The sequence below is a fragment of the Bombus pyrosoma genome, linkage group LG15 (genome assembly GCF_014825855.1).
Source record: "Bombus pyrosoma isolate SC7728 linkage group LG15, ASM1482585v1, whole genome shotgun sequence".
NCBI classification, from domain to species: Eukaryota; Metazoa; Arthropoda; class Insecta; order Hymenoptera; family Apidae; genus Bombus; species Bombus pyrosoma.
In genome coordinates this window covers 8926813-8938850 of record NC_057784.1, presented here as the reverse complement: position 1 = coordinate 8938850, position 12038 = coordinate 8926813, and the positions used below count along the sequence as shown (strand labels likewise).

The 12038-nt window shown below is 36.4% G+C and overlaps 2 protein-coding genes across 3 annotated transcripts; both read left to right on the top strand.

Moving 5' to 3' along the window:
• The first annotated feature begins 4200 nt into the window (after positions 1 to 4200).
• On the top strand, positions 4201 to 5673 carry LOC122575656 (BEACH domain-containing protein lvsF-like). Its single transcript, XM_043744950.1, has 3 exons — positions 4201 to 4759; positions 4825 to 5142; positions 5388 to 5673. Exons 1-3 carry the CDS (start codon positions 4680 to 4682, stop codon positions 5671 to 5673), a joined length of 684 nt encoding a protein of 227 aa, XP_043600885.1. The 5' UTR covers positions 4201 to 4679.
• Positions 5674 to 7824: 2151 nt separating this feature from the next.
• Positions 7825 to 11285, top strand: LOC122575652 (alpha-tocopherol transfer protein-like). 2 transcript variants are annotated; one of them, XR_006319495.1, is made up of 5 exons: positions 7825 to 9783; positions 9950 to 10109; positions 10196 to 10376; positions 10520 to 10897; positions 11165 to 11205. XR_006319495.1 is itself a non-coding variant. In XM_043744947.1 (5 exons), exons 1-5 carry the CDS (start codon positions 9645 to 9647, stop codon positions 10903 to 10905), a joined length of 780 nt encoding a protein of 259 aa, XP_043600882.1. In that variant the 5' UTR covers positions 7825 to 9644; the 3' UTR covers positions 10906 to 11285. The 2 variants fall into 2 exon arrangements, 1 of the variants encoding a protein (XP_043600882.1); XM_043744947.1 differs by having other exon boundaries at positions 10520 to 10705; positions 10792 to 11285.
• Positions 11286 to 12038: the final 753 nt, after the last annotated feature.

Here is a 12038-nt window from a genome sequence, read left to right as displayed (position 1 = left end):
ATTTAAAAAGTGAGACAGCTTCTAAAATATCATCGAACATCTGGAAGCCGCAGAAAGTCGCTTCGGAATTATTGAAAATACTACTAATAATTTTACTACTTAAAAAAGCCTCGGTATTAGCATTGTCAACACTTACTGAGTCATTGTTACAACGAACTCGCAGGTACATCGTCATTCTACGTATTTACGCCGAGACTACCGAACGATTTCTGAATGAACATGCAGACGGGGTTCCTCAATGAAGTTCGCAAAAATGTAAGAACAGGTCTGTGATGCGTAAAAGTGTGCGAGTCAGCGTGCCTCCTTCCTCGTTCATCTATAGCAGAAGCAGCTGTAGAAAATTGTTTCGTTACGGCCGGACGAATCGTCCTCCATGCTTCGCTTTCCCGAAGAGGTTCTTGGATCGTCAACGAGGAATCGTCAATGAGGACGATCGATGATGCGACGCCTCTCCTGGGACCTTATTGTAAACCATTCGAATTAACATTGTGATCATCCCTGTAATTGCCTCTAACGCCTTCTTTCCTTTTGTAATCGTTACTTCACAATGATCGTTGCGAATGACAACGGGTATTCTGCGTAGCGTAGCATTGACAAGTTTCCCAGAGGAATATAGAATGGTATTTTTTAATAATTCTTCTAATTGCATGCTGTGATTACAGGAAATTTCGGTGAATTGGATAGCTTGACATTTTTAGAATATTATTGTAATTTGGAATTTCTTGATCATTTTTACGGAGGTCTTTGGTATCTTGGTATCTTTACCGAGCTAATAAAGATGCATGTGCGTTAATTACATAAGAGTAACAATAGTATCGAATTTTTGATAATCTTCTCGACTATCTGATGTTTGTAACTTTCGTATATTTCCAACGGCAGAAAAATTCTCAATTTCTACGAAATCTCAAACAAATAATAATTCTTTCGTTGAACGAGACTCGATAACGCGGAGAAAATTAAACGAAAAGGTATGGAGGAATAAGAAAGAAAAGCGTGGCGTATCCATAATCGCGATCGTGGTGGCAGTTTATAAAACTGTCGTTCTATTCGTGTGGTCGACTAGTCTAACAAAAGTTCTGGTCAATAAATTAGACGAACAACGAGAAGGACGTGCTCCTGATGTACGAAAAATAGCGTGACACGTATGATCGCGGCGGTAGGTGGAAGAGCGAACGTCTGTTCCAGTGGCAGTCTGTCGTAAAGAAAAGTCTGCGGTCACCGATGAATGGAACGACAAGTGGCCAAGATATTATACGTGGGACGAATCTCTTCAACGAATAGAAAGGAATCTTCTCGAGGGAGGAAATTTTAGGGTGAAAAAATAATTGGAGAAACTTCAGTAATAGAATGAAGAATTTTCGCACGGTTCTACGTAAGTTTAAGAATCTTTTGTAACATGTACAAATAAATCTTTAGACCTTCGAGATACTACATGGAATAATTTTTCTAACTTTAAGAAGATTGTACGAAAAACTATTGCTCTAATATTAGACAGCACTAAGAATTGTTCTAACATCAAAAGAAGATAGTAACTAGTTTTCGAAAGAACGCTAAGAATTTTTAAAGTTCAAGTTCAAGTAAACCTTTAGCTCGAGCAAGCTGTGGATAGAGATCAATCAAAAGGCAAATCTTTCTCTTGATTTTATCAATTCGTCGCTCGATGCTTTAAATTAAAATTCCTCTATATCGTAGCAGCTACCTATGCTCAAAGAATCGACAGAAGATCCTTCAGTTACGCCCATAATCGTTCTTTAGGAGCAACGTGGATCGTTTCATTTTTCATCGAATGGAATATCCTTCCCATAATATCCACGATGTTACGCTGAAATATCGTCTTCATTCGGTGTTCTCCATTGTCTGCGAGTCCCCGTATTTTTTTCTTAATTCTCTGACACTAGAAACGGGGCTCTGGTGGGCGGGTGGCTATTCCTGCTGCCTGGAAAAAGAGTGAATGGCGTCCAAGTCGAGGTCCATTCAGACGAGCACCTGACTCCCGACTTTTTCAATCGTGAGAATCGGTTCGAAGATTTTTCGGGGTCGATTCGACGTTATGATGAAAAAACGAGGGAAACCGAGAAGAATCCGTGGCTTCTCTGAGCCCTCCGGACCAGTGTCTAGGTGGAAACGTGGTTGTGCTAAACTTCTAGAGAGTAACTTAGTAGAAGAAGATGTTCTTCAGGATGGTAACTGTTCTAACAGGACACCAAATTCGTTGTGCCTTGATCTCAGAGAACGTAAATAAGGGTTGTTTTCCAGCCAAACTGTTAACAATTAGATGCTGTAGCTTTTGTGATGCTGCAAGTTGGGACACAATAGGATTGTACAACCATACCTGACGTTTTACTGGTAATTATATGTCAACCGAACAAATAGCCGACGTCGACAAATCAACTGTCAAGTGGTTTTCAGGGAGGAGCTATTCCTTGTGAAAATAAATCAGTAGCCAAGGATTAAAGCGGCCACGCTCCGATAAAGACGCGATCGCCATTTGTGGGTTCCATCTGAAGATAAACTTCCACGGAATATACCTGATCTAAGACAGTGCGTCTGAAGGCTATTTCAGGCCTCTGAAAATTGTTTCAATGGATCTCCCATAAATTTCTTACGTATTGAAATACTCCCGATGCGATAATTAACTAGTTTCCTAATGACTGTGAATATCTTTATTCGAAATAGCTTTCCACTGTCTATTTTCGACCGTATCATGTTCTACGATCGTCAGAAAGAAAGTTAAATTCGGCGAAAATATAAGAGAAAATAGCATTGTTCTTCTTGAAATATTAAAAGTCTTCCTAACAGAGACATAAAACGAGATTACGAAGATTAAGAGATTAAGCTCGAACGTTAGTTTCGAAGAATATATCTATCGCAATCCTATTTTAACATTTCCGATACATTTTATTCCAACTTGTGTGTTCCTGTAAAAATGAACAATTCTAAACGGTAGATCAGCCTTTGGTGATTCGCGCGAAGAGAATTAAACGAGAAAGTGCGGAGGAGTGAAAAATAAGAGTGACGGAGGCTTTACAATCGCGATCGTCGTGGAAGTTCATAAAAGTGTCGATCTCTCTGTGTGGTCTATCGGTCTAACAAAAGCTTTGGTCGATAAATTAGACGGGCTACGAGAAGAACGACGCTCTCGATGTACGGAAAATAGCGTGACACGTACGATCACGGTGATGGAAAAGTATACGTCTTTTCCAGCGGGAATCGGTGGCAAAGAAAGGTCTGTGTGGTCACCGATGAATGGAACGACAAGTGACCAAGATATTATACGTAGGACGAATCGCTTCTACGGATAGAAAAGAATCTTCACTTCTTCTAGAAAACACGTTCGACGTCAAAGACTGGTAATATTTCATGGAATGTTATAATCGAGGATTTTCACACGGCTAGTCGTGCTGAAAAATAACAGCGTTCCTGATATTATTAAAAAAAATATATTTATTCTTTTAATTATTTCTCGTAATTTGTACATAATTCGACGTATTTCCTTCGTTACTATACCCATCGTCGATCATTCACTACAGTCTCTATTCCCACCTGATGATACAATTTCCCTTCAATTTTCTCTCAAATTCAAGCTAAACCTCCCCTATCGATATCTCCCTGCCACCCGTAAACTCCAATTCGCAATACGTTCGAGAATAAATAAATAATATATATGCAGGACTCATAATAGACAGCTAAATGCACTCATGGCAGGTAGTGGAAAACGTGTGATTTCTCCTGGGGTGGTCCGCGCCTATTTCATTCGGAACCGCAACGAAAAGTCACCGACATCCAGTCATTCATGAAACGTAATATCATCATTATAGATCTCGTCGCACAGATGCGTCTCTACAGGGATGCATAGATTTCGTTTTTATATTGCGGTTACCGCGGCCATTGTGCTTGGTCTTGACGAAAGAAATGGCTGGAGGACCCCCACAGAGAAGAGGATCGCATCACTGCGGGGTTGGATCACTCGTTTGCTACCCCTGTCGACAGCTACTGTAATCTGTACACGCTTCCTGCACGGATTTCTCACTTGGCTTCCCCTCTTCCGGGACCATTACCTATCCGGGACTGTGCGAGATATGCAGTCAACGTGTACGAGAATCTGGGACAAATTGAGCTGCTGCTCTTGGAACGAGTTTAACACTGACAGTTCGTCAGAGAGACGGCTGGTTGTCTTGGGGTGAATCTGATGTGGTTATTAAGGTTGAGATTTTTAGACGGATGTAGAGATCTTTTAGAACAAGATATCGTTCAATTTTTGTTCAATGAGTTTTGATCGTAAGGCGGAATTTTGGAGTGGAATGGAATCGTAGGAAATTTGCGTTGAGATGCTAAGGTAAAATTGATAGAAGTTAACTGGAAGTAAAGACACGGTCTACATCCGAAAGCTTCAGTTTCGACGATCTTACGCTATCGGTGCACGAAAATTTCAAATTTCTAATTCAACAAAGATGAGAAAATTATTCTCATGGTATTAATGCGTGTCGAAGCTGAATCAAAAAGGTGCCTGTTCATATCGTCACATCGAGCTTATCGTTCGTCATTTATTTTCGAAGCAAGCAGAATCTGCAACTTCAGTGTGTTTCGATCGACGGCTGTTTCCAAATTCACGATTCGTCTCAATCATCATCGTCATTGGCGTTGTTAAAAATTCTCAAACTCGATTCCGAGTCCCTATCATGTTGGAACCACTGATTGTACTGACAGTATTAAATTGTTTCTTTATGTTCAGCTCCACTGTCACAACTTGCGCATTATGGTAAATAAAATATCATAAGCTTTTTCGCTTCTTGCTTCTCTGGTTAATGTACGCGTGTTCGACAGGTGGCAATATCGAACTCATCGTTGCTGTTTCAAGAAAGATCCCATGTCACAGAGCACCAGATGGAATCCGTCCAAGTCGAAGAATAATCCGTCAAAGAACAACAATTCGTCAAAGAACAATAATTCGTCAAAAAACAGTAATCCGTCGAAAAAACCTGTACACTCGAAACAGGATAACCTTGTAAATTCAGTCAGTCGCAGCAAATCGAATTCAACGATGAACCGCGAGAATAAGAACAGGAAGAACTCGAAGCACAAATTGAAATCGAAGTATCTGTCGAGGAGCAAAACACCTAGCGACGAACGACTGTCGTCCATGTAAAGAATATTTGTTAGAATTCTGTTAGGGAAATTAGAAGCTTGAATTAGTGAGGAACTTCTCTGGGTCAGCTGTTCGAAATTTTATCAGGATTTCGCTAGAATTCCTTTCGTGATCTTAGAGATTTTAGAAACTTTACCAACTCTACCAAAATTATTAAAATACGATTATTCTAAAATTATTAATCATAGATTTTATACCGTAAAAGACGAGAGACAAAAAGATACAATTGGTTACATTTCAGGGAAATGATAGGAAATTGGGAGCTCGAAGATAGGGCGAGAATGTCAGAAGCGTCGCAGACTACGAACGACCCAAAATCGGCGGTGGTGATGGAATATTCAACGGTACAAAAGATCGTCCAGATTTTAGACAATGACGCGGATCTTATTGCCACGAAAATGGCCATGAAAGATCTTAATGCTAAGCAAAACGTGGAAGAGAAGAAAGTACCGATTTCGAATCTGATGGAATCGCAATTTGACCATCAATCTATATCTGAATACACTCCTCAAGAACAGTATAATTGAATTTTGTGAAATAAATCTAGCAGATTTCTCATATATTATTATCAGTTTACATTCTGTTAAAATCACGAGCATATGGACAGTATTTATAAATTATTCGAAACATTTTCTATCAACTATCTTATATATTTGGAATACATATTTGATCTTAACGAGATTTTTATTTTTACTTTATCGTAACGAGACACTTTAACAAATCCTATCGACGCTATAAATCTTCTGACGGATCCTCACTTATGGATACTCGGTATTTATAATTCTTCTGAACGTCGTTGAAACAGTTGTTTCCTCTGCAAGATTTATGGCGTATTAGAGTTTCCGTAGAGCTCAAACAGCATCGAATAAGTTGTGACATCTTTGCTTTCTTACTGGGCTTTTTCCAACTGTAGCGTTCACTAGAATCGACTTCCTTAAGGCTGATGGAATTTGGGAAGCTGTAATACGATTAATCGATGTTTGTTCGAGGTTAAATTAATGTAAGAATGTGATACTTTTACCACTTTGAGAATAAACAGCCCCAGATGCAAGCCATGCAAATGGTATCGCATACGGCGAGACCATCAAACATTTCGCCAGATGTTTCAATATTTTCACTTCGACGATTTTACATTTTCGTTGACATTTAAAGGCTTGTAAGATTTCCAGTTTTCTGGGCCGTCGAACACTGCAAACTTCCGGCCGCTGACATGTCGTCTCTCGATGGTTTAAACGATCGTGGTTTGTATTTTTACGATTGTGTATCTTTATGATATTCTCAAGAAATTTGTACATAAACGTCGAGAATAAACGATCTTTTCGTTATTGTGCGATATAACAAATTTTTATGAATTTCAAAAAACTTTCAGGAAAAGATTGGAAGACTATTTCTAATACTTAGGAAATCTTAAATGAAAATAGGAAATAATTATTTCCTTAACTATAGCAAGATTTCGCGAATAAATTTTTAGAAATTGTAACGTTAACAAAGATAAAAAGAAAAATGTGGGAGAAGCTTCAAGTTAACAGAGCTTTAAAAAAATTCAAAATTTCTCTCCGTGAGACAATTTTCTTTTTCGTTCCTCACGACGCGAAAATCGATCGCGTAATGGTTAATTTATATAGTTTCCGTTTCAAATGTTTCGCGTACACAGAGAATCTCGAGACGATAAGAAAAAGAGAGAATTCGGTATCTAATTTCTTTTCCATGTGAACCACGTTGCCCCATTGCGCTTCCTGTATTTTACGAAGGTGGGGAACACGTGGGCCAGACTAAAGAAATTGCTCTTCTCTACACAGATATCGCAGTATCTTGTCGACTTTCACAGGTTGAGCACAGCTTAGTGGAAATTTTGGATCTCGTATTGAAACAACACTTATGACATCTGCTATCTAAAATTCGGTGTGATAATTTGTGGAATAATTTATTCCATTTGGAGAGTAGTTTGGTAAGTAAAACTACCAGTCAAAATGCTTCTGATTTGTTTCTAAACTTTGTATTTTTATTATCACCCCCCAAAATTTGATTTCTATTACAGTTTCTATTACAAGCGAGTGAATTATGAAAAGAAATTATTTTCCGCGTTAGGGGAATACAAAACGATAAAAGTAAATTTTAGCTATGTGCAATTTAAATTTGAAGTAAAATTAGAATCAATGAACGTGCGGTACTAATTCTGAAAGGGATATATAATTTTATCTTTGTCTGAACAATATCTATTATCTCATTAAATTATCGAGTAACGTCTAACAAGAATCAATCTGCATGTCTTTTCCTGCACGAGAAAAGAAATATCGAATCAATAGAACTTTGACTTAATCACTTTTCAAGTGCAAACTCGTACGCTTCCCACGCGTACCAGAAATATCCTTTTGCAAAGAAATATCGATTCGTCTTACTCGATACATTTTTACTGATTTGGTAAAAGTCGATTGGTTCCGAAGGTTCCGTAGTCACGAATGTAAAACTATTCTTTTGAATCCTTTGTTACTTCCTCTAGCATTTAAAATGGAATTATCGGTTGAAAGTAGCAGAATTAGAGATTCTTGTGTGAAATGAATTCAAAGAGCTAAGAAACATATTCTATTGAAATCTTCTTTAAAATACCAATAAAGAAAGAAGCGAGGATGAGCGAGGATAGGAGAAGAAAAACAAATATGAATAAATATAAATAAAATTTTATCCGAGAAGAACACCAGTTTCTTTCAATTAATTGTAATTATCCATGTATATTTGTGAATTTATGGAAGAAAAATTAAAGATGCGATAATATGGAACGCGTATGCAGGTATGCAAAAATATATAAAATATCCGAAGCATTGCTCACGGATATCTCGTCATTTTCGTTTTCCTAAAAATACAGATAAAGATAAAAATATGAAAAAGCTGAAATACGAACAAATAAAAAGTTTCCTACGAGATAAAGATGTGAAAAATATGAAATATGGGCGAATACTAGATTTTTTTTAAAAAGTAAACATTCACTGTCGAATCGTAACCAAATGGAAGAAGGGACGAATAAGAAGATGTGGAAGAATCGAATTCGTCGATCGAGAATGCACCTACAATTGCCTTCTTTTCGTTGTTTACATCGATCGCGCTTTCTCTTCCACTGATTTACGACTTTTCCGATTTTTACGCCGATCTAACTAATTTTGCTCACGTTCGAGCGATCTTCGACGACATGGCACTCGATTTCGTGGCAGCTTTCTCCGATCGAGTTACGAAAAGAAAAAATTGGCTACACCCAAGATTCGATAATGATGCAATTCACCGGCAATGTCTAATTCCGATCACGTCGAATTTCTTTTTTCTTTTTCTCGCGTTGTCAGGTGTTCCTCTGGACGATCGTTTCACCTTCGCGATTCGATGGTTTCTTTAATCAACAAGATCAGAAATCCTCCTTCTCCTCCTTTGTCATGTTCGCAACACTAGGAAACATTAAAATTAATTGATAAAAATATTCAGCTGAAGATAAAGGTAATTAAAATTCCAAGAGTCTCGTAAATGCTTCCTTGATTTGGATGATTTAAAGAAAACGATTGGATAGAGATCAAGATAAAAATGGAAAGTTAAGGAAATTCTTCTGAAATGCGTTTCGTTTTGTTCAAAGTTCACGTTTTTTAATTTAACAATGCATTAGAAATTTCGGTGTCCAAAGTATGAGAAGACACTGAAAGTACATAAAACAATATTCTCTCTCTCCCTTTTTGTTAGAATTCTAGAAAGTTTAAAAAATTTATAAACATGCATTTTGCGTTATTTGTGATTATTATTTCTCAGTTCAACGATACTTCGTTCAAGATATCGAGTATATTCAAAGTGTTAAGTATTTGCTATTATATTTAAGTGTTCAGTACATTGAAAATATCAGAAAACGTTAGAATCACTAGAGGCAAAGTAAGAACAAAAATAAAGTACTTGAAAATATCCTTGGAACTATGCTGTGCAGTTAAGAACGACATGCTTTTGAATTGGCAAAAACAGTTATTACGATATTCATTTCTGATGTTTACGACATAATCATGCTAATTGAAAGTCCAAGTCCGGGGCCAGGTCCTAAGTGAAATCAAGGATTCTTAGTCCCACTATAATTTAGCAAGTCTTTATAATTGAAAGCTTGGTAAATGCCGTATTAGTTAGTCAAGGACTCTGTCGAATATAATAATTTTACATAATCTAATGAGATTTAATGTTTCGAGGACAGAAACAGAGCTTAAATTTCGTGTAGAATCGAAGGGGCTACAGTGAGTTCTGCACTTTGTGCGCAAATATACTTGTCGAAAGAGCGTGACGAATGTCAATATCGATTGTTAATGCGTTGTTCCCGAGATAAACCGTTTCCTCCGCGTGAATATTGCGTGCACAAGTGAAAACAGATAACGTTCCATGGAATTCATACTTAGTCAAGTTTTAACGCGATTTACGATAACATAATCAAAGTTCGAGATTTCTGTTTGAAGCGAATGAAAATGAATTTGTTGTATTGTAGCGTGCGATGACGTTGCTACCACCGACTGTAGAACAACAGAAACGGATAAACGAGGCGGTTCCAACGGATCCAGAAGTGAAGAAACGCGATGTGGCTGCCATACGCGAGTGGCTGTCGAAACAACCTCATCTACCTAATCATATGGGTCTGATTTTATTTGTATACTTTAAATGAAGCAAGGAAAGATGTTATTTTGAAAAAAATTTCCTTCGTCCGTGATTATAAATCTCTCTAAAGATCACAAATTATTTAAATTTAAAAACTGAAGATCTAAACATCTAAATTTTACTTTGAAAATTGCTTGATCACAGACGATGCGAGGCTTGAAAGATTCCTATTTGGTTGCAAGAATAGCATAGAGCGATGCAAGATGATTTTGGAGAGATATTTCAGCGTGCGTACGGCGATTCCAGAATTTTTCGCGGTTCGAGATCCGTTTGCGCGAGAAATTCAAGAATGCTGCGAAGCAATGTAACTAATTCAATTATTTAATTTGGAATTTAATTTTTTCTAACTTTTCCCAAGATTAACTTAATATTTTACCAATTTACCATTAGCCATTATTTCGTCTTACCATCATTAACCGACGAAGGACATCGCGTAACTATCTTGCAATTAAAAGACACTAGTACAGAGAGGTTTTCTATCCAAGCTATCTCCAGGAGGATTCTTATGGTTCTGGATACTCGTTTAATGGAAGAACGTTGTCTATCAAACATTATGGTTATCGATCTCGAGGTATTATCTCATAAAATTAACATTATACAGTATTCTATTTTATACATAAAAAATCATTTCATGAAAATTGTATTATACGATATTTCATTGTTTAGTTTTCTTTTTATCTTTTGATTTATTTAAGTCTTTAAATTTTCAATTAGGGATTCAGCATGATTCATTTTACAAAGTGCAGTCCAACGCAGAGCATCGTCCGAAAGTCGATGTTGGCAGTGCAAGATAGCATGCCATTAAGACTGCATAGAGTCCACTTCCTTCACGCACCTGCTTTCATTGAAAGTATTCTAAATATATTTTACCCTCTATTAAAGGATCGACTTGTACAGAAAGTAAATGATCGCTAAAAATTGCTTTGAGTTTCATAGATCACAATTTTATTTTATATTATAATACGAATGCATTCTTCGTTTTTAAGTTTTGCATTCATACCGGTGGTAGTGAGGAATTGTACCCTTACATGGACAAGGATATGCTTCCAAACGAGTGGGGTGGGAAAGCAGGCACTCTGGATGAATTAAATGGTTTGTGAAAGATCTTCACTTTTTACAAATTTCTTGGAAATTTGTTATAATTAGATCGCAGGTGTTTACGGAAATTTAGACAAGTAAAAATGTACAAAATGCAGACAATACGTAGAGATATTTAAAGTAGGTACTTGAAATAAAATATTTGTTGGGATATTTACAGAATAAACAAATCTCTATACTAATTTTAAATTTTTAGTAATATCAGTTTTATAATTTAGTAATTTCTCTAAAAGTGGTTATGATCCTTCTCTCTTTTTTTAGACGCGTGGAAAAAGAAAATCGAGAAAAACAGAGATTGGTTTTTGCGAGAAGAAAAGCTTAGCCGAACAAATGAAAAAGCCAGAGTTCCAGAATCTAAATCAAGATTTCTGGCGGAACTGGATGGAGTACAGGGTTCTTTCAGACAATTAAATATTGATTAACATCTCTCGAATCAAAAATTACCTTTCTCTATGATTATTTTCTCGTTTGTACCTTATTTTCAATCTAATATTGTACTGTACTTAGGGTTGTTTTTTATAACAAATGTTATGTTTTACGTCTAAACGAACAGTTTGGAACTTGTTCGATTTTTAAATTAGACTTGGTAAGAATGCTTCGCAAGTTCTAACTCAGATAGCGCCACAGGACCCTTCCAAACTTTGGAACATGTTCCAGTTGGTATGTTTTTGTTTGAGTAGAAATTGATATTGCTTATCTTATAGAAATAAAGTTTGAAATAATGTTTGAGATGATTAATCGAATGATTTTATCATTAATGCATCCAAAGTATACTGTTCTGCTATTTTGTAATGTTTATTCAATATTAATAATAAACTATTTTTTTACATAAATATTTTATATGGAATTTCTTTCAAAGATATATTCTATTATCTAAAAAATGCACTTTGGAATTTTACAATCATATTTAAACAGAATTACAAAAAAAAATAAAAATTCTATAGTACAAATTAAATTATATAGAATTCTTTTTGGAATTGCCAACTACTACCGTGACACGAATTATTATGAATAGCAATAACATTGTTGCAAAGATATTGGATGATAGCCCAATGCAGAACAGAGATTGCTAAGTGAAACGCAACTGCTTGATGCACATCAGACAACTCAATATCGTTTGCAATAAAATGTAGAT

Bases quoted from the DNA above. Each gene is read 5' to 3' on its own strand.
- LOC122575656 (XM_043744950.1), top strand. From the start codon at position 4,680: ATGTTGGAACCACTGATTGTACTGACAGTATTAAATTGTTTCTTTATG. The intron at 4,760-4,824 runs GTAAATAAAATA...CGTGTTCGACAG, and splicing joins GTCACAACTTGCGCATTATG to GTGGCAATATCGAACTCATC. The intron at 5,143-5,387 runs GTAAAGAATATT...GTTACATTTCAG, and splicing joins GACGAACGACTGTCGTCCAT to GGAAATGATAGGAAATTGGG.
- LOC122575652 (XM_043744947.1), top strand. From the start codon at position 9,645: ATGACGTTGCTACCACCGACTGTAGAACAACAGAAACGGATAAACGAG. The intron at 9,784-9,949 runs GTCTGATTTTAT...GCTTGATCACAG, and splicing joins TCATCTACCTAATCATATGG to ACGATGCGAGGCTTGAAAGA. The intron at 10,110-10,195 runs GTAACTAATTCA...ATTTACCATTAG, and splicing joins CAAGAATGCTGCGAAGCAAT to CCATTATTTCGTCTTACCAT.